At 36.1% G+C, this 18,909-nt stretch overlaps 3 protein-coding genes across 5 annotated transcripts; 2 read left to right on the top strand and 1 right to left on the bottom strand.

Moving 5' to 3' along the window:
* Positions 1–1,124: 1,124 nt before the first annotated feature.
* LOC18607497 (putative polyamine transporter At1g31830) lies at positions 1,125–3,799 on the top strand. Of its 2 annotated transcripts, XM_018115433.2 has the most exons (3): positions 1,125–1,525; positions 1,617–1,659; positions 2,249–3,799. In XM_018115433.2, the coding sequence occupies exons 2-3, from the start codon at positions 1,657–1,659 to the stop codon at positions 3,680–3,682; spliced, it is 1,437 nt and encodes a 478-aa protein (XP_017970922.2). In that variant the 5' UTR covers positions 1,125–1,525; positions 1,617–1,656; the 3' UTR covers positions 3,683–3,799. The 2 variants fall into 2 exon arrangements, with proteins under 2 accessions (XP_017970922.2, XP_088659345.1); XM_088803219.1 differs by having other exon boundaries at positions 1,125–1,659; positions 2,238–3,799.
* Positions 3,800–4,136: 337 nt separating this feature from the next.
* LOC18607498 (uncharacterized) lies at positions 4,137–5,796 on the top strand. 2 transcript variants are annotated; one of them, XM_007041688.3, is made up of 6 exons: positions 4,137–4,293; positions 4,612–4,684; positions 4,805–4,905; positions 5,002–5,141; positions 5,308–5,389; positions 5,498–5,796. In XM_007041688.3, the coding sequence occupies exons 2-6, from the start codon at positions 4,648–4,650 to the stop codon at positions 5,612–5,614; spliced, it is 477 nt and encodes a 158-aa protein (XP_007041750.3). In that variant the 5' UTR covers positions 4,137–4,293; positions 4,612–4,647; the 3' UTR covers positions 5,615–5,796. The 2 variants fall into 2 exon arrangements, with proteins under 2 accessions (XP_007041750.3, XP_007041751.3); XM_007041689.3 differs by having other exon boundaries at positions 4,142–4,293; positions 4,606–4,684.
* Positions 5,797–6,843: 1,047 nt separating this feature from the next.
* Positions 6,844–18,547, bottom strand: LOC18607499 (transportin-1). Its single transcript, XM_007041691.3, has 29 exons — positions 17,973–18,547; positions 16,966–17,253; positions 16,087–16,176; positions 15,923–16,000; positions 15,747–15,827; positions 15,227–15,277; positions 14,965–15,050; positions 14,440–14,506; positions 14,281–14,337; positions 14,166–14,195; positions 13,994–14,053; positions 13,753–13,866; positions 13,246–13,359; positions 12,877–12,975; positions 12,516–12,641; positions 12,361–12,435; positions 12,124–12,195; positions 11,849–11,959; positions 10,859–10,942; positions 10,053–10,160; positions 9,503–9,604; positions 9,207–9,269; positions 9,059–9,133; positions 8,835–8,906; positions 8,582–8,706; positions 8,366–8,417; positions 8,215–8,283; positions 8,071–8,130; positions 6,844–7,636 (listed from the first exon to the last, which is right to left on the bottom strand). Exons 1-29 carry the CDS (start codon positions 18,159–18,161, stop codon positions 7,553–7,555), a joined length of 2,682 nt encoding a protein of 893 aa, XP_007041753.3. The 5' UTR covers positions 18,162–18,547; the 3' UTR covers positions 6,844–7,552.
* Positions 18,548–18,909: the final 362 nt, after the last annotated feature.

An 18,909-nucleotide genomic window follows, 5' to 3' on the forward strand; every position in this document is an offset into this window, starting at 1 on the left:
CTGAGTCAGCATCGTCATATATGGATAGAGAGTTAGCATCAAGGCAATGCCAATGACCCATTAAGAGCAAGTATCAGTGATCTTCAAATCAATCAAGATTTTTAGGAATCCCCTCCTTCTTTTTTTTCCCAATAGGAGCTTAATCAATGGATCAAAATTTTGATCTGAGGGTTGAGACTAACTTAGACTTAAGAGAGGGAGAAAAAAAAGCTTTTTTTTTGTACCCATCATTTTGTAAGAGTAGAGAGAGACAGCGAAAGGCTTGGCTGAAAAGGTGCGTGGGAGCTGGCAAATTTGTGTTTATCGATTCTTGGTAAGGGTTATCTTGAAATTGGCAGATGTTATCATAAACTAATTATCCACCATGGATTTCGAAGCAGGCATATTCTTCATTAAAGTGCTTATTACTCATGGAAGTCATCATCAACGTACTGTTTAAGTACATGTTTGGTTTAGTTTTTTTTTTTAATTTATTTACTTTTTAAATGTAAAAATTAAATTAAATATGATTTTTTGAGAAGTTTTTAAAAAAGTAATTATTTTTTTAAAATAAAATTTTTAAAAAAAGAGTTTAAGAAAAAGCTCCAAAAATGAACTTTTTTTTTCTTTTATTTTAAAAATATAAGAAAATTTTTATTTTGTTTCAAAAATAACCTCATTTATTAAAAATAATTATAATATTACCCTTTTAAAAAATACATTTTATGATAATTTTAACAAAAATTATAACTTATAAAAAAAACTTAAAAAAAAATTTTATCAAATAATTTTAACTTAATTTTAAAAATTATTATTTTTCATAAGAGCTTCATAATAGCTTTTAAGTTAGAAAAAAATCATGCCAAATAGACTGTATTAAATGAATTGTATATTCAAACTAGAAAAGAAAATACTATATTTTGTTGGAAGCAATTTGGAGGAAAATTGCTTCTTTATCATGTCTAAATGATTTTAAAGTCTTAACCTTCCAACTTGTGTTCCTCTAATATACGGATTTAGGCTTGTTGAATTCCTAAGAATTGGAACCATAATCAAGACTCAAGCCCAATCCTTGTACCAAAATACAAAAGCCCAATCCTGAATCCACGAATAGAAACAAGAACCTGTCCCTTGTGATAGGCCGCTCCAAAGTCGAAATGGGTGTCATTCTCAGTGCTCAGTTCTCAGGCAATCCTACCTTCTTGGAGATGTTAATAGAGCTGTCGATTCAACCGTTGTGATTGCTCGTTTTAAGGAGAAATGTAGAAGCTGTCATGCCATGGAATTGTAAGAGCGAAGAGAGTTGCTTTGTTTTGTCGAAAACAAATCCAGAAAAAAGGAAGAGGAATTCAATGCAGCTCATTCTTTCTCTTGCTTGTAGTTTATTTGGCACCTCGAGAACCGTCAGATCAGATCATTTCTTCAAAACCCAGACTCGCATTTGTTGAGATCTGATTCAAGGTTCCAGCTTTTAGAGCTTGTACCAGCTTCCCTTCGCTGCCTTTCTTTGTCTCTGGTAGAAATCGAAAAGGACACGTGCACGAAGGTACGACACGTGGTGGGCTGAACTTTTTGTCACGTTTCTCGCATGCTGACACACTCACTGTCGCTTACCTGAACTCTTATCAACTCTCCAGGAAAAAATCAAATGCTATTGCAATCCCTCCTCCTTCTTTCATGGTTAGTTTCATTGTCCTGCGCTTTCTGATTTTTTAATTCTTGGACGTTCTGGGTTTTTTCTGTTGTCAAGGTACTTTTTATGGTTCTTTTCTCTGCTAATCGGTCATGTCTTTTCTAGTATTTTAAGGATTTTTTTGGGATTTTTTTTCATTGTTTTGGGTGTGAATTAGAATTTTTATTTGGTATACTAAATAACAGCGGTTAAGGTCAAATTTTTTTGCCAGAAATGGGGTTATGGGAAGCAATTTGCATTGATATTTTGAGTCGTGTTGTATTCCGGTGACAAATTTTTGTTGAAAGTTGCTTAATTAGTTGGAACATGTACTGTTCATTAATATCTCTATGGGGTTAAACAGACATGGACTTTTTACTTTACGAATCACTGGCAGGCTTTTCTTCATGTTAAAATTGTTTGTTGCTTCCATTGTTCATTACTTGTGTTGTCTGAATTATTAAGAAGATTACAAGATGCTGTGCCTTTGTATTTTTTATGCCATCATTTGTTATTGATTCTGCCATTATCTGAATCTATAAGCAGTAGCACCATGGTTTTCCAAATTATGTGTTTAGATTTGAAGGTTGCTTGCAGAAACAGAGAAACTCATTAACTAGGCAAACCCCTGCTGAGATGGTGGAGCCGAGCAATGCTGACCATGTGGAATTGGGAGAACGTTCTTCCCCCAAGCTAGATAAGTACCAAAAGGTTTCTATTATACCTCTTGTGTTTTTGATATTCTATGAGGTCTCTGGGGGCCCTTTTGGTGTTGAAGATAGTGTCCAAGCAGCTGGTCCCCTTTTAGCTCTTCTTGGATTTTTGCTGGTTCCATTCATCTGGAGTGTCCCGGAAGCATTAATAACAGCAGAATTAGGAACAATGTTCCCAGAGAATGGTGGTTATGTTGTCTGGGTTTCATCAGCTTTGGGCCCTTTTTGGGGTTTCCAACAAGGCTGGATGAAATGGTTGAGTGGGGTTATTGATAATGCTTTGTACCCGGTTTTATTTCTGGACTACCTGAAATCAGCCTTCCCTGCTTTGGAAGGAGGTCTGCCAAGGACAATTGCAGTGTTGGTTTTGACTCTGGCTCTCACTTATATGAGCTACAGAGGTTTAACTCTAGTGGGTTGGGTGGCAATCTTACTAGGGGTGTTTTCACTTCTCCCCTTTATTTTCATGGGAATTGTGGCGATTCCCGAACTGGAGCCTTCAAGGTGGCTTGTGACAGATCTTGGTTATATAGACTGGGGTTTATACATGAATACTCTCTTCTGGAATCTAAACTATTGGGACTCCATTAGCACTCTCGCAGGAGAGGTGGAAAATCCAAGTAAAACTCTTCCAAAAGCTCTTTTTTATGCTGTTATCTTAGTTGTTTTTGGATACTTTTTCCCCATTTTGATTGGTACTGGGGCAATTCCACTTGATCGCGAGATGTGGACTGATGGATATTTCTCAGACATTGCTAAAATGCTTGGAGGTGTCTGGCTGCTAGCGTGGATTCAAGCTGCAGCTGCTCTATCAAACATGGGAATGTTCCTTGCTGAGATGAGTAGCGATTCCTTCCAGCTTGAGGGAATGGCAACTCGAGGGATGCTTCCTGAGTTCTTTGCAAAGAGGTCTCGCTATGGAACCCCACTGGTTGGGATTTTATTCTCTGCATCTGGTGTTTTACTACTGTCATGGTTGAGCTTTCAAGAGATTGTAGCTGCAGAGAACTTCTTATACTGTTTCGGAATGATCATGGAGTTCATAGCATTTGTGAAGCTAAGGATAGGCCATCCAGCAGAATCAAGGCCATTCAAGATACCTGTCAGTACGGCTGGAGCAATTTTAATGTGTATCCCCCCTACCTTACTAATTCTTGTGGTTTTAGCCTTTGCTTCTTTGAAAGTCATGTTAATTAGCGTGGTAGCTGCGATAATCGGGCTTGTTCTTGAGCCTTGTCTAAGGTATTCTGAGAAAAAGAGATGGCTCAGATTCTCCATGAATGCTGACATCCATGACTTTCACTCTGCCTATCGGTAGTGTGGTGAAACATGATTAAGAAATTGCAATTTTCACTTTTCCATTTTTCTGTGTCTGAAACGTGAATGTAACTCTGAGCCTTCATCTCTTCTAAGGTAATACAATTACATCTCAGAATGACAAGGCCGCTGTTACATTTGGCATGAACTAAAATGGAATGGTAATGGTAACCTTAGGATTTGATTCTGCTCACCATGAACAGAAGTCCACAAGCTTTTCATCAGGGTGAAAACCTTATTCTTCCTAGCGTTGTCGATTGACTAGCCAGCGTAAACTTTTACCTTAGAAAATCATGTACTATAAAACGGAAAGACCAGGTGAAGAGACAATAGAGTATATATTAAGCTACGACTAATTGTAATAATTTTCTTACTGATAATTACTAAATATTATTACAATCAAAGGTTAATCTTTGCCTTCAATGTCCCATGGGCTCAATTTCTTGGGCCTAAAAGAATTCCCCTTAAAAAGTTACATTTTGGATTTGGGAGACTCTGAGAATCAACCCCAAAAGGCTAAAACCTCTCCTCTGGGAGCTAGCCTCTCTGGGTTGAAGCTGGAAAGACAACCCAAGGCAGAGCTTCTTTATCTTCCACTTACGAAGCAAAACGGTACCGACCAATTTACTGTTTGCTTTACTTTCTGGGTTCTTTTTATACATTGCTTTCTGGTAACTTATGACGTTTGAGTCATTATCTCTTTATTGTTCTTCACTGGTTCACAGCGTTTTCCGTTTTAGCGGAGAAAATCCGTATGATCAAAGATTTACATTAATGGTCGGTCGTTTCGGAGTTTTTGCTATCTGGGTAGTTGGTATTTTGGTCGCCCAAATTGAAACGACTTAGAAATTTGTAGGTGAATTTTATTTGATTTATCGTTAAAAAGTATAACATTCTCTACTGTATCTTTCTTCTTTCCTTGAGCGGTAGGCAAGATTATCATAAAAAGGAATCAACTTTGGCATAATGGTGATTGCTTCGAGGTTGCTGACAAATTGTTCAGGTTCCTCTTTTTTATTTCATTTTCCATTTTTTAATGTTTATTAAGTTTTCAGATTTTCATTACTTTATGAAGCTTTGATTTCTGCTTTTGATTTTTTTTTTCTCCATCATACTTTTGTAGGTTTGGTTCATCCAAGTTATCATACGCTATCTTTCCAGCTTCAGAGATGCCAAAGAACTAGATGTAATTGTTACAAACCTTATCCATCAGTTTTTGAAGAGGTAATCTTTATCTATTATATTGTCAGAAATCCTGTATCCAATTAACATTTGTTAGTGGTTTAGTTGCTCATTTAATGTTGGAATTGGTTCTTGTAGATGCCTAGAGGAAGTTTTCTTAGGAAGCCTTATATGAGCAGGCATGTCATGTCTGTAGGAAGTAATCGACACCAGTTAAGTTTTGATGATGAATTACCTGAGGAGCCTTTCTGGCTAAGTCTGATCAGAGACAGCATCTGGTAATCTATGTACTAAGAGTTGCTGCCGCTTTTTTGCCTCTCTTTTCCCCATTCGATTCTCTCCCATCCCCTGCTATTCTAGCATCTTGTATTTTATGAGGTATGTAATAGATTATACTACTTCTGGGTAGTAATCGGTTGAGTAACTTCTGTTTTATGCTTTTAGGGGTGTAAGATCTTTGTTTGCATTTCTGGTTGAGCAGCCTGGTCAACTGAAATACATAGAGTGGCCAAGCTTCCAAAGCACAGTAAGTATCACTAATTCAAGTTTCACTTGGAAGTTGAAGAATTGTGCGTACAAAACAAGCTGATTTATATGCTCAAAGTTTTACATTTGCTTCATCGACTTTTTGCAGCTGAAGACTGCTACTTTAACTCTTGTTCTCGTAGCCATGCTCATTGTTGCTCTATCATCAGTTGACTCTGTCCTCTGCTATGTTTTAGCTTTGTTGCTCAGGAGAACCACATCATAATTGAATTATTCTCTCAAAAGAAACAGATTTAGTGTAGTGTATACATTCCTTCAATGCTACATATGGTTACCCATCTGCTTTAAAATCTGCAGAAGAACTGCAAGTCTATTGCAAAGGAAAATGTCATCAGACCAGCAGTTTATGATTACCTGATAGTACATGTAGTGTAATTTTGTTTTGTACACCATCTCGTGCAAATTTAATGTTTATGTTTATTCTTGCCAAGAAGAAATCAAGCTTTAGTGACCAAGCACTGACGGTGGCCAATGGTATCTCGCATGCAATTTCATTAGCCTTAACCCAGATTTGCCTGGTCAGGGTGTTCAATACAAAAATTGTTCACTTGAAAATTAAAGTGCAGATACACAAGCATGCTACATGTATTACACCCTTCTCGGTTCTAATTCTACACCATTGCTTGACCTCATTTACAAGAGATACACATTTCTGTTAAATCTCTTTGTGGAGTTTAAAAAATCTCTTAACAAAAGACTACAGAACAACAAAGAAAGCAGAACCACTGGGCCGACCTTGAATCCAAATGAACCAACCATGGTCCTCATGTCCTGCAAGTCTACGAGAAGAGCAAGACTCGGAAGACTACCAAGTTGCTCATTTTCTCGTTTGCCGTTAGGACGAGGTACGCAGGAAAATTGCCATCAGACCAGCGGTATCAGGCTAGTCACCTGGCGAAGACAATTACCTGATCATAGACGTCTGCACTTTAGTCTTAGATTCTGAAGAAAAGGAAAATGAAAAATGAAGGAAGACGCTACTTTGGCTTAAGAGCAGATCAGATTATTTCATGTTTTTTATCAACACTGGAATTCCAAGTAACAGCAGGTTTAGATTTGTGCGGATTTGAGTAATTTGGTGCCTAGGCTTTTCATAGAACGATTGAAATGTTCCCACAGACCACAGAGCAGAGCGCCTGGAATTTGTCCCTATTCTCTTCAAGACTAAACATCAATAAAATTAGTGATATTTTTACGAGTACGGAAGGAGGAAAAGAAATTCAGGCAACAGGATGGAGGAAGATGATGAAAAATAAGCAGGAAGAGAAACAAGCAATATTAGTACTACATATCTCCGCTAATTGTGTCGAAAACATTGATGCCCACAAGAAGAGCTAAGCAAGGATGATGAAGATTACCAGGAAAACGAGTTCTGAGGGGGGAAAGGGAAAGTAAAAGGAAAGTTGCCATATAAAAGAATCAGAGTAGCCAAAATTGTGCTTGAAACCCAGACGGTACAATTTCCATGAATTCATTAAAAGACCAGGGGCTAACATTTATTGGCCCCGCACAACTCCAATCTCATTGTTGGAAAATGCAGAAAAGAGATTTATCATGCTCCACCCTCCAATAGTATGTTACAGACTAAATAATACAGAAAACACCCAAAACTTCTAATAATCAACATCTAATGCCCTTGTACAAAAATCTGTGGACATCACAGACCAAAAACCCTATATCTAATTAAATAATCAAAATAAGAGAGGAAAAAAAAATCTCATCAGTCAAATAACGAATGCAATGCTTGAATCAGATACTTTAGCCATCCTTCAATTACAAAATACCAAAGAAAACACCCCCTTGAAGCTTTGAACACTGCGTTCCCACATGCTACATCCATACACAAATTTGTCAACAGCTTCACTACCCCCTCAAACCAAGCACCATGGGGACAAAGCCGACTTGTTTTAAGTTCTCTAAGAGGTGCAAACTTGTTCCAAGCTTTTTCAATAAATTAAGGCAAGAAACTGATGCTTTGCCAGTGAAAAATCATGACCACTTATGGATCTTTGCTTATATCAATCACAGCTCCAATATAGTCAAATAATGCACAAATATACCAACACTACTGATGCTGATAGACATCTCTGAAGAACCACAGATAACGTAGAATAGTGACAAGCAAGGATAACCAAAAAAGATCTTATACTTGATATTTAGAAAGTTTGTCCTTCACTGGTGGCTCCAAAGCAGACATACACTGGTCCCACGCCCCATTCCTAAGCATCTGCAATAACATTAATTTTCCGACTCAGTGAATGAACCTAGTCTAACGCATTTTACGATTTTGTAACTAACTACTAGAAAAAATATAAATCATCAAAAAGTACTCCAGTTCCCTTGTTTATTGGATTAGTAAAAAGAAAGGAAGAAGCATAAAGAAGGAAAAGAAAAAGAATTTTCAATCAATGCACTAAACAAGATATTCACAGCAATAAGGTAACCTATATACCTGTAGGAAAGAGAATTTTTTGCAGAAGTATATCCAGAAAGAAGTAATGCAAGTAATAACAAAGATTCAAGGATTATTAGTATTTTAACATATATTAAGATACAATATCAGCAAACCACTAAATTCCAGCAAGAGCAAATAAAATTTTCTACAGTATAATCATTTAGGTATTTGCTCTAAAAGCAATGCCTATGGAGACAAAGGCCTACCTGTTTATAACCATGCAAGACCTGGCAAACATCATTATGTAGTTCTTCGCTCCTTATTTCCTACAGACATAAAATGACTTCAAAAGCTCAAACTTTAGTTTAAAAGATACAACCCTCAAAAACAATATATAACAGCATCCTTACATGCCAGCTTGCAATAGCTTTGCACATGAAAACAAGTGAACTCAGAGCCCCTGATGGATTTGCCCTGACCTGAAAAAGTTTAGTACCATCCAAGCATATTAGATTATAAATTTAACTGTTAATGAAAAATATTACAAAGGTAGATGCATACCATTGCACATAGACCTCTGAAGGCATCCTCTTTCTCAATATCATCACGTATCCTGAAACAAATTGTTTGTCAAATGGGTTGACATAAAGACAATGCTAACAAAGTAAGAGCTAAATTCTGCTCTACTAAGTGTAACTAAAGGTACCTTACCATAGCAGTAGCTTAACTGTACATCAAGAAATAATTTAGAAGTCAGGGAGATAAATTAATACTCACGTAGACAAAGAGATACACCATGACTGCATGAAATGCTCCATGTGTGGCGATACAAGCTCTGGACAGACCCATGCAAGCCTGCCTAGTGTAATTGCACTATTTTCAACAAGTGACTTGTTGAGCCCCTGCTAATCATACACAGATGAGATTTTGGTATCGAAACAATGCATGCAGGAGCTAATGCACAAACACATAGTTATGCACATGTGTTCATGCATCTCAACAAACGTCACCAACAGAAAGGGAAGATTACCTCTGCATGCTGAAGGATTGGAACCAAACATGAGATCACTGTCATGACAATCGGAGAAATTTCTTGACGAACCTGAGATTAAAAAGTCAAATAATCACTTACGACATATGAGAAAAACATGCCATTAAAGCAACAAAGGGGGTGTCAACTCATGAAGAAGCCCTAGTCAACAAAATGGTAAAACTAATCTAATCATCAAGCCGCAGAAGGAAGACCTCACATACCTTGATTGCTAGCTCTCCAATAGCCCAACACGCATTGTTTGCTACTGAAACCATTTCCTTTAACTTGGGGGCGTTCTGCATGGACATATACTATGTAAGAATATAAAGATGGCAAACTGAGATTTGAAGTCCCAAAATGAGTCCTTACCAATTGCTTGGCTGCAATATCAAGAAATTCAGACAAACGAGGATGCAAATGAACAGAGCAAACCTGATCAAAGTCAACATCAGAATAAGTTAAATTAACTACCTAATCACTATAAGAATGCAATTAAGAAGTTTCAAACAGATCAGCTGGGACATGCTTAAGGCTTATCCATCAAGAGAATTGCAAGCTTCATGTCCCTAGAATCCCACTAGTCATGGCAAAAAGAGGGAAGGGTGAAATTTTATTTAGCCTACAGCTCTAAGTTAGAACAACTGGTGGATTCATTTTTAACTTACTCTTGCAAGGTCCCCAAGAAGTGCAAAGGCACTTTGTCGAACATCAGAAGCATCATCCATGCAACATTGCAAAAGCAGGTCCCTTAAATTACTCTGTGAAACCTGCACAGAATAGGTCCACATGAGCAAAATAAACATAATGGTTGACATTGTAATATAGCATGCTTAACTAATCTTTAATTTAATAGTTAATGGCGATATCCAGATTGCAACTCCAATATCCAGAACAAACGGACAAGTCATCAAAATGACAATTAGACTTTCATAAATTGAGAGAGATACAAAAATTTTAAAGGAAAATAAGCGTAAAAAAGTTTCCTACATGAATATTTCCAATTTGTCCAATGGATACTTAACCAATCAGCCAATAACAGATAGTAATCACTAGCAATTTGGCTTCACATTAATCTCATTATATAGAAACTTCCAACAGAGGCGCGATTCCCACTTTCATGCAGGATAGGAAGAAGAGGGGGTTGGGGCAGGGGGGGTAGGGGAGGTGTTTAGCATCACATCTCTTTTCATTAAGAGCGAAGGAGAAAGCATGTACCAAACTCTCAATTCCACTACCAAGGCCCTCTGCAAGTCCAGAGAGCAAATCAAGTGAGCATACAATAAACTCCTTATCATACTGAACCCCAGCTGAAACAGGATCAACCTGCAATAAAAATTCTCATCAATGTCTTCAAAAAGTAATAACAATGCATGTTTATAGGTCTGAAAGACAATGGTATGCAAATAGAAAAGCAGATTGCATAAGATGAAAAATCATGCATTCAGAGTATCACCAAAACTCAGTTACTTGAGGTAAGATTCCAAAGATAGAGATCATGTAGCAACTTGCCAGTTGATTCCTCAGATCTTGTAAGTTTTAACCATAACAATATGCAAAATTTTTGGACATATATGAAAATGCAGATAGATGCACTCAATGATTTCTCTCAATGTCTATAGTATCCTACCCTGATCAAATAAGGTAGATTTGAATATATATTGTTAACGCAAATAACAACAGAAAGCAGCACAAGTTGAAAGACTCTACTTAATAAATGCTATACAATGAAATTTCACACAGGTCTTGGCTAAGCATCTTGATATATCAGAAACTAACACAAACTACCATTCTATCACTGATAATTAAAGATAATAACATGATGAAACAGAACAGAAGTTACACAATAAAGAAAAGCACCAAACAATATGCTGCTTGATCGAAGAGATCAATCACATTGAGAATAAAATATTTAAAAGCATCAGCCAACCTTGAAGGATAGAAAGCACAAATGAACAATTAAAATTGAAAATTAAAATATAAATTGTTGATTCTAGAGTATTATAAATTGAATTTATCAAAACCTTGGCCAATTGTTGAGTCTGGATGATATTTATGCACCTCTGGAATACAGGCTGAGCAAATTGAGAGAATCCAGTACCCAATGCCTGAAAATGTAACATTAATTAATCCTAGTGGTAACTCTACTAAATCCTGTACTGGCATCATCTTGTCAAAAAATATAGCACATTAAAAATGAAAGATTACAAGCAAAAGTAGGATGCCACAGATGTAACGCTAATATCAGCATAAATATAAATAAAACACAGAAATGTATGAAACTGGCTTAATATACTCTAAAAATAAAATGTTTAAGAAAGCTATGGTGCTCAGCTGACTGAAGATTAAAAAGAACTAAGCAAATTGGAGTATCATGGCTCTGAGATCAATAAGAACTAGTTATTTAAACACGCTTTCAATTTTTAATCACCCGTCTTCCAAATTATATCATGCAGAAGAAGAAAGAGGCCAAAACCATAATAGACAATAACTACCTTCTGAAGAAAGAAGGTTCGGATGCTCTGTGAGCAGATAAGAACAATCAACAGATGTAGCTAAAAAAGAACAGACATGTCCTTTAGAGATTTGCACCTCCCCTCAGGCCACACCACAGAAAGCATGTATCCAGAGTCACATTTTGTTGCAATTATTAAGCTTATCACCTAGAAGTATCAGCATTGGTGTTCCCCAGCTTCATAATACCCAGTCCCTCAAATCCATATTACTAATTTTTTCACTCATAGAAGCTGTTCACTTTTGTCGCAGTATGCATTAACAATTATCAGAGGATATAGTGGAACGATAAAACTGGGACAATTTAATTACAACTAACTCTATAGCAGCTTGCAGTCTCTTTCCAAAGTACAGCTAGATGTATTCAAATACTTGCTGGCCTCAAGAGTGAGAAAAAAAATATAAACAAACCACTAAATCAAGGTTAAAAGTGAACATCACATCTCCCCTTCCAAAAGAACAAAAAAAATAAAAAGGTCAAAGAAGGATGGTTAAGTGACCTGTGCTATGGACGTGAAGCACTCAAGCAGTGGAAAGAGATCTTTGTCAGAATTTGAAATCTGCTGCCACTTTGCAATGAGTGGTGGCATCAGAATTTCAAGATAAACGGGCTGCAAATGATAAAAGCAGTCAATGGAGAGAATCATCTTTATCAACAAACAAATAAACCCACCAAAAAATGCAATAGCTTTTGGGCATAAGACTCTAATACGTATCAGAAGGAAGAGACAAAAATGCAAGGAACATTGTTATTATCTTTAGCATACTTATATACCTGATTCAATTCCCCTCCGACAGCATCTGCTAGAGTTCCAATAGCATCATAAACAATTCTAAGGTTCTGTCTCTGCAAATGATTATGCACATATAAGTGAGCCAAAAATTTTCTTTAATGGTGAAGATGAAACAGCATATGAAATAAAAAAAGGTAACAACTGACAATGCCAGGTCTCATAAGCCATCATTGCAACACTAAAAAGAGCTTATTATAAAGTAAAGGCCAGCAAACAACCTGATACTTGCCAAAAGCACACATAAGATGCTGTAAAATTATCTCCAACCTTGGTGCCAACTCTTCGGCAGCCTCCTGCAAATGCATAAAATGTTGTTGAAATCTATAAGAACATAAATCCCAAAATGCAAAAAGTCATAGAGTAAGTTTATAACCTCTTCGAGTGTTGCAAAAGCTGAACAAGCAGCCTCTTGCACCCGCTTGTTAGTATCCAATATTCTTCGAAGGAGACCCATAAGAGCTGCATCAAACTGCTCATAGCCTTTTTGATGACCACTATCCTGAAGTAAATGAAACATGACGGATCTCAACCACATAATCCAATGCCATAGACAAAAGAATGAAAAGAAAGTTTCTACTGCCATGTGCCAAGAACAACAAATGAATGGCATAAGTTGCAAAAAGGTAAACAATTTTGTTGGTCATGGTGGTTATTTATCTTTACTAGTTTAGAAAAGGTATTAGCTGGCTAATAGCCTAGAGTAGAAACATTGCAGAGAAAATCTTCATCCATACCTGAACAATGTATTTGCTGAATCGAGAAAGTGTCCAACAAGAAATACTCCTAATGAGAGGAAACTTATCATCTAAAAGGGGAATTAGAAATGCCACAATCTGCACATATAAATATATTTGTCTATTAATTCAATAGTCCACGAGAGTAAAGTTAACAGAATAAACAATGCTTGAAAATTCTTCTTGAAAGTGATGAAAAGCATATTTGATATACATATTAAAGACAAGCAAGCATGACAAAGAAGAATAAAGTAAAAGCAATTCCAAAAACAACAATGACAGATAAATGTTATGTGTGCAACATTTATTCTTCACCTCTTGTAATCTGCCTCAAAACTTTGTGCATCAGTTCAAAACAACAAAAATTACCTCAGACAAATGAGGATAAAGACCATTAATGCAACCTTCACCTACTGCACCAAGAGCCAAAACAGCAGCTTCCCTATCTTTCCAGGCTTCGTCACCACTAGCAGATAACTTGGCCTGCAGAAATTCAACAAGTGAGAACATGTAATCAATATGATACCAAACAGCTCAACACCAAAAGAATAAATATTTATGCAACTACTACTAAAAGTCAAGTGAATTTCTAAGATGACTATCTTCTCTAATGAAGTTTCATGCATAGGGGCAGCAAAAATTCGGCATTAACAGAAATAACCTTTGTGATTCAAACTAGCATATCTACATCACAGCAAATGATAGAAGTTTGCAGATTCTGCAGCAAGAAAAAATCTGATCTTCTGATATGCACTGATGGAACAAACTGAATTTAACATCTTTTGGCCAAGATGAACTCATAATGTAACATCCCTATTAAATGACCAACAATATAATTCCATGATCAAACTTTGGCATCCCCAATAGGTAACTTACCTGGATAATAGGCATCAAAGTAGGAAGAATTTCATCCCCAAACACATTTGATAAAACATCAAGAGCTGCTGCACTGCATTTTCGTAAGTTCCATATATTGAATGTGTCATCATCCTGCACCAAAATGATCATTTAGGAAAAATTTCCACTAGAAAACAGATCTTTCTTAAACTAACCGAAGTATAGAACATAAATATGTTAGTTGACTCCGATTGACTAGCAAAGAAAAAAAAGTACTTACATCATCTTCTGCATCATCAGAACCATGAAATCGTGATGTATGAAATCGAGGTTTTAGATCCTGAAGATGAAATGTTATGAGAAATTATATCACAAACCACTTTCAGCAAGATAGAATGCTGACATAAAACAAATTACTAAGAGCATAATGATCAAAAACAAACTATACTAACCTGATCTCTGTCTGGAAGAGACTCATCTTCCTACAAGAATGAATTGATTATAAGAAAATTATCAAATATAATTGCCAATTCAGATACTGTGAAAACAGCAGATGACAAGAAATACCTCAGCATCAACAAGAGACTCATCATCATCAGCATAAACCATGTTTGACAACAAAATCTACAAAAACAGTAACAGATACATGAAAAGCTATTAAAAATGGCTCTGCAAAAACAAAAAAGGAAGATATAAAATAAAAAACTGAGCAAAGTATTAGCATACTGGAATTAGACGTGGCAAATATTCTCTCAAATTTTCAGATGGTAACTGGGCGTCACAATAAGCAGACCTGCCAATCAAGATCAACATTGAATCATAAACATTAGCTGGGACAGGAGGGGATTAGGTAAAATGCAAGTAAAGCTAAATGCATGGTCTTCATTCCTCTCCATGCCTAGATCCAAGAGAATGAATCTACATTTTTAACAGAAAGGATTAAGCATATGATGGCTACAATATTCAAATTTCTTGATAACTACAGCCCAATTTGCAACATAATAGCACATAGAGCAGTGGCACAGGGGCAAGCACACCTCCAACACTTCGGGCATATTTAACACACATTAGGTGACACAAGCAGAGGTGAGAAAGTAAAAAAGGTCTAATTTCAGGAGAAATTGCATTCTGCCAAAAACTTTTAGTTTGTAGCTCACCAATCTGCATAAGCTATCAAAAATATGGTTTTAAAAAACCTATTAATCTACTTATAAGACATTTAGACATGGACTGCACAAAGAAGAAAGTTACCAAAATTCACATGCTTCAAGTGCCACTTCATCATCACTGTCCTTATTGACTTGCAACATATATTCAATAACATTCTTCAAATGTGGCTGTGAAATAGTGAAAAATCACATCAGGAAAAGGAAAATGGAGGTTGTGGATAGGTATAAAAAGAAAAAAGAGCATGACATATAAACTTAAAAAAAAAAGTGACACTAAGACACTATATACTGCAATGAAGAAAAAATGTGCGAAAACTAAAATGTAACAAAAAAAAAATACCCACCTCTAGAAAAGACGGACGGACTTCAATTAGCTGAACAAATGCTGCACAAACCTGATCATTTGGCAGGGAAAAAAATTGATTGGAATATGCTCAAGCTTCGAAGAAAAGATAGATTCTACAACTCACCACTACCTCATAATACTAAAAATTTGTAAATGTTATACGGAAGAAAATTTGGTGGGCAACAAAAACAGTTCTTTTCTAGTATCCTAGTTACTTGATACATATATTAGCAGTGTCCAGCAAGTATGTAGTCTCATGACAGAGAAAAACCAAGCACCATTAACATCAAAGACTAGACGCAAAAACATGTCTGATTCCAGTACTGCATCTTCAAAATCAATGCTGAAATCAGAAAATCAGAAATGAAAAGTGACACAAAACAAGCTTTTATAGATTTGCACTAATAGTAAATTATAAGGAAAATTAGGAAATATTTAAAGCACATTTGAGTATTCCATGCAAAAGATTGAATTGTAATTACAAAAAAAAATACAAGAGGAAAAGAGAAACTATTCACCAATTTCCGCACTTCTGCAACAGGGTCATTAGCCAGGACAAACAAACCCTGAAGGTATTTATCCATGGATGCATATAAAGCCTGCAAGAAATTAAAGTATAATATCAAGCATTGCCCCAAAAGTATCAGCATGACATCCATAACAATTAAGAATACAAACTTTCAAGTTAACTTACAGAAGGCATCAACATAATGTATTGGTTTACAGAACCCAATGAAAGCTTTCTCAGAGAAGGATGTGGAGACTGAAAAAACTGCTCATAGAAAAGGAACATGATTAGTGACAACAACAGAGAACTTACATATGCATGATGGAATTTTAATAGGAAATGCAGTTCACCTGAAATAATCGAGGAAGGAATATGTTGATAGGCCTTTCAGCTAACCCAGGCACATCCGTATCCAGCACTTGCGGTACATCCTCACAAATCTGTGTTACAAAAGAATGGTTGATGCGTTAAATGTAATTAAATTGGTACAAAGTTGGCCTCTAAATGTGTCTATGCTATGGGATCTTTTGTTAGCTAGATTAAAAGTTTGATCCTCAAATTGAAATAAGACCAACAACATAAAAAATAATCATATCCATTAATGTAATTTGGCCCATTGACAATCACCAGGGATGCATCGCTATCATAAGTAACAAAAGCACCTAGAATATTTGACACAGCTTTCAAATATCATAGAATACCAGGGATTCTGCATCAGGAAATGGTATATAAGCTATAAGCATATTAAGAAGTGAAGACAGCAACTAGGAAAAAATAAGTAGAACTTGTTGGGACCGTCTACCAGGTATAATTTCAAGGCAATCCCTTAGTGAGATCCGGAACCTTGTTCCACCAACAATGTTTGTTTGCAGGTAGAGAAATCTACTTCTAGAAGGCCAAAAAATCATCTGCTTGATCTCACCATACAAGATGGGGAATGAATATTACATCTCACCCAAGATATTTTATACCATACTAACTTCATGTAACTAATGCTGAATGTTTTCAAATAGCTTTTGCACTAAATTACACCTACATGCTTTTATTGATTTAATTGACTCCTCAAAAAGTTTATAGTCTCAACTATGTAAAAGTATTACAAAACGAAGGTTTTACTATGAATAAACTAAAAGGAAGCTTCTCAATGACTTTTCTTTTTTTTGCTCAAACAATAATATGACAACTTCCATTCAATAATGACAGAAATTTGCAAATTATTCAGTGCATACCTTTGACAATGCATCCATAGCACCTTCCATGTGATTTAGGTCATTGCTATCCAAGCAATTTACAAGAGCTTGCAACAGCTCAGGCCACCCCAAAATTCCGCCTAGTTGAACAACCACAGTCACAATAGTCCCAACTGTTGACCTAATGTGCTTATCTGCTGCTCCTAAACAGGGTAACAATTCTGACTTTATATATTGTTGGTGTGCAGGAGCCATTAACTTATATGCAGTTCTGAGATTATTTTTCAGCAGCAGACCAGCAGCTTGTCGAATCTCTATCGATTTACCCTGCATAAATTTCCAAAAATGAAACAACGTTTCATTAGCACATTAAAGCAACCAGGTGTTCAAAATATATCCAAAGGAAAGAACATCAATTTCTTGCAATAGACACCAGCATAAGAGCAAACTACATCAAACTGGATATGTTTGGATAACAAAACATTAAAAAACATTAAGTCCTCGCACCAACTAACGGCTTGGTTAAGAACCACATCCCCAGCTAACCCATTTTCAAGCTTGTGTGTGTGTGTGCTGTAACATAGTAATTATCATTTCTCAATTAGGAGGGATGGCTGAGGTATCGGATTGCTAATTCTTTGTGCAGAATCAAAACCATCGGCCAAGGTTGCCCACCAAAATCCTTGTTTAATCCAAAAACATTATCCAATCAATCCAGAATACAATGCCTCTCCAACCAAGGGAAATTCAGTTTAAATCATTAATTCCTCCACAAACACGTAACCCAATCAATACCCAGAATGCAGTTCATTAAAGAAACACCCAATCTTTGCAAATTCTAGTCCAAAAATTATTAACCCTGCAAACGCCCAATTCAAACATACTCTAGAGATACACAATCCAATAAAAGAAATAAAAACAACACTTCCTTTATAAACATATAATCCAATCAATACCATAATCCAGTTCCTCAATAAACACTAAAAACCCAACCACAAAAGAAAATTCTACTAAACTAGTTTCAAATGAAACAAGAAGGAGCAAACCTCGGCCCGTGCAAGGATAAAAGCGAGATAGTTATTGAAATCAGGGAACTGAGAGTAGTGCTGAAGCTGTTGCCAAATCTGAGACTTATCAGCGGAAGAAGAAGGCGAAATCTGCTGCTCCAGTAGTCCACAGATCTCCTTCAACCCCTCTTCTTGCGGCTGCCACGAGGCACTCCCAGTCGTCGCCATTTCTATTTAATCGGATTCTGATTCTTTAATAAAAAAATTTGATTCTCTGATTTCGATTCCGATTATTAGATTAAGTTTCGTAGACAAAACAAATAGATTTATGGGTTTTGGGTGTTTGTTTCGGTCGAGGGGTTTTTCGAAGAGGTTTGGACAAGTTGAGAGATTTTGGTAGACGAAGCTGCAGCGAGAAGAAAGGGAGACGAATTTTTGCTGGGGCAGTTTTATTTATGTATAGTACTACATAATACAAAGAGTTTTTCTTTTTTTTTGGTAAACTTAGGGGCCGCTTAATTTGATCAAACTTGCAATAAGAGGGGAGATTAGATCAGGGATTTTGGGTTGGGAATTGGAATTGGAATTGGTAGGACTTGGTTAAGAATTGGACCGTGAACCGTTGGATTCTAATCATTGTTTTGTGTTTGTAAATTTGTGTTTTAGGTGTGGGGGTGGGGTCCTCGAATTATTGAAGCAAAACCATCATTCAGTGCCTGAATGGAAGACTTTCTTTTATATTTTAGAAAATATTAAGAAATTGGTGAAACTCCTAAGTCCTAAACTTATAAGCAAAATCCATCATATTTATAGTGAAATAATTTGTTCTCTCAAGTTAGTTCTAAAATTCAGTGAGAATTGAAGAAGAAAAGAATTGATTTAAGCTTTGTACAAACACAAAATATTTCAAAAAAATTACATTCTTAAAACAATAAGAAAACAACTTTAAAAAAAAAATAGAATGATGCATTTGTTG

The sequence above is a fragment of the Theobroma cacao genome, chromosome 2 (genome assembly GCF_053813885.1).
Source record: "Theobroma cacao isolate CCN51 chromosome 2, ASM5381388v1, whole genome shotgun sequence".
Taxonomy (NCBI): domain Eukaryota; kingdom Viridiplantae; phylum Streptophyta; class Magnoliopsida; order Malvales; family Malvaceae; genus Theobroma; species Theobroma cacao.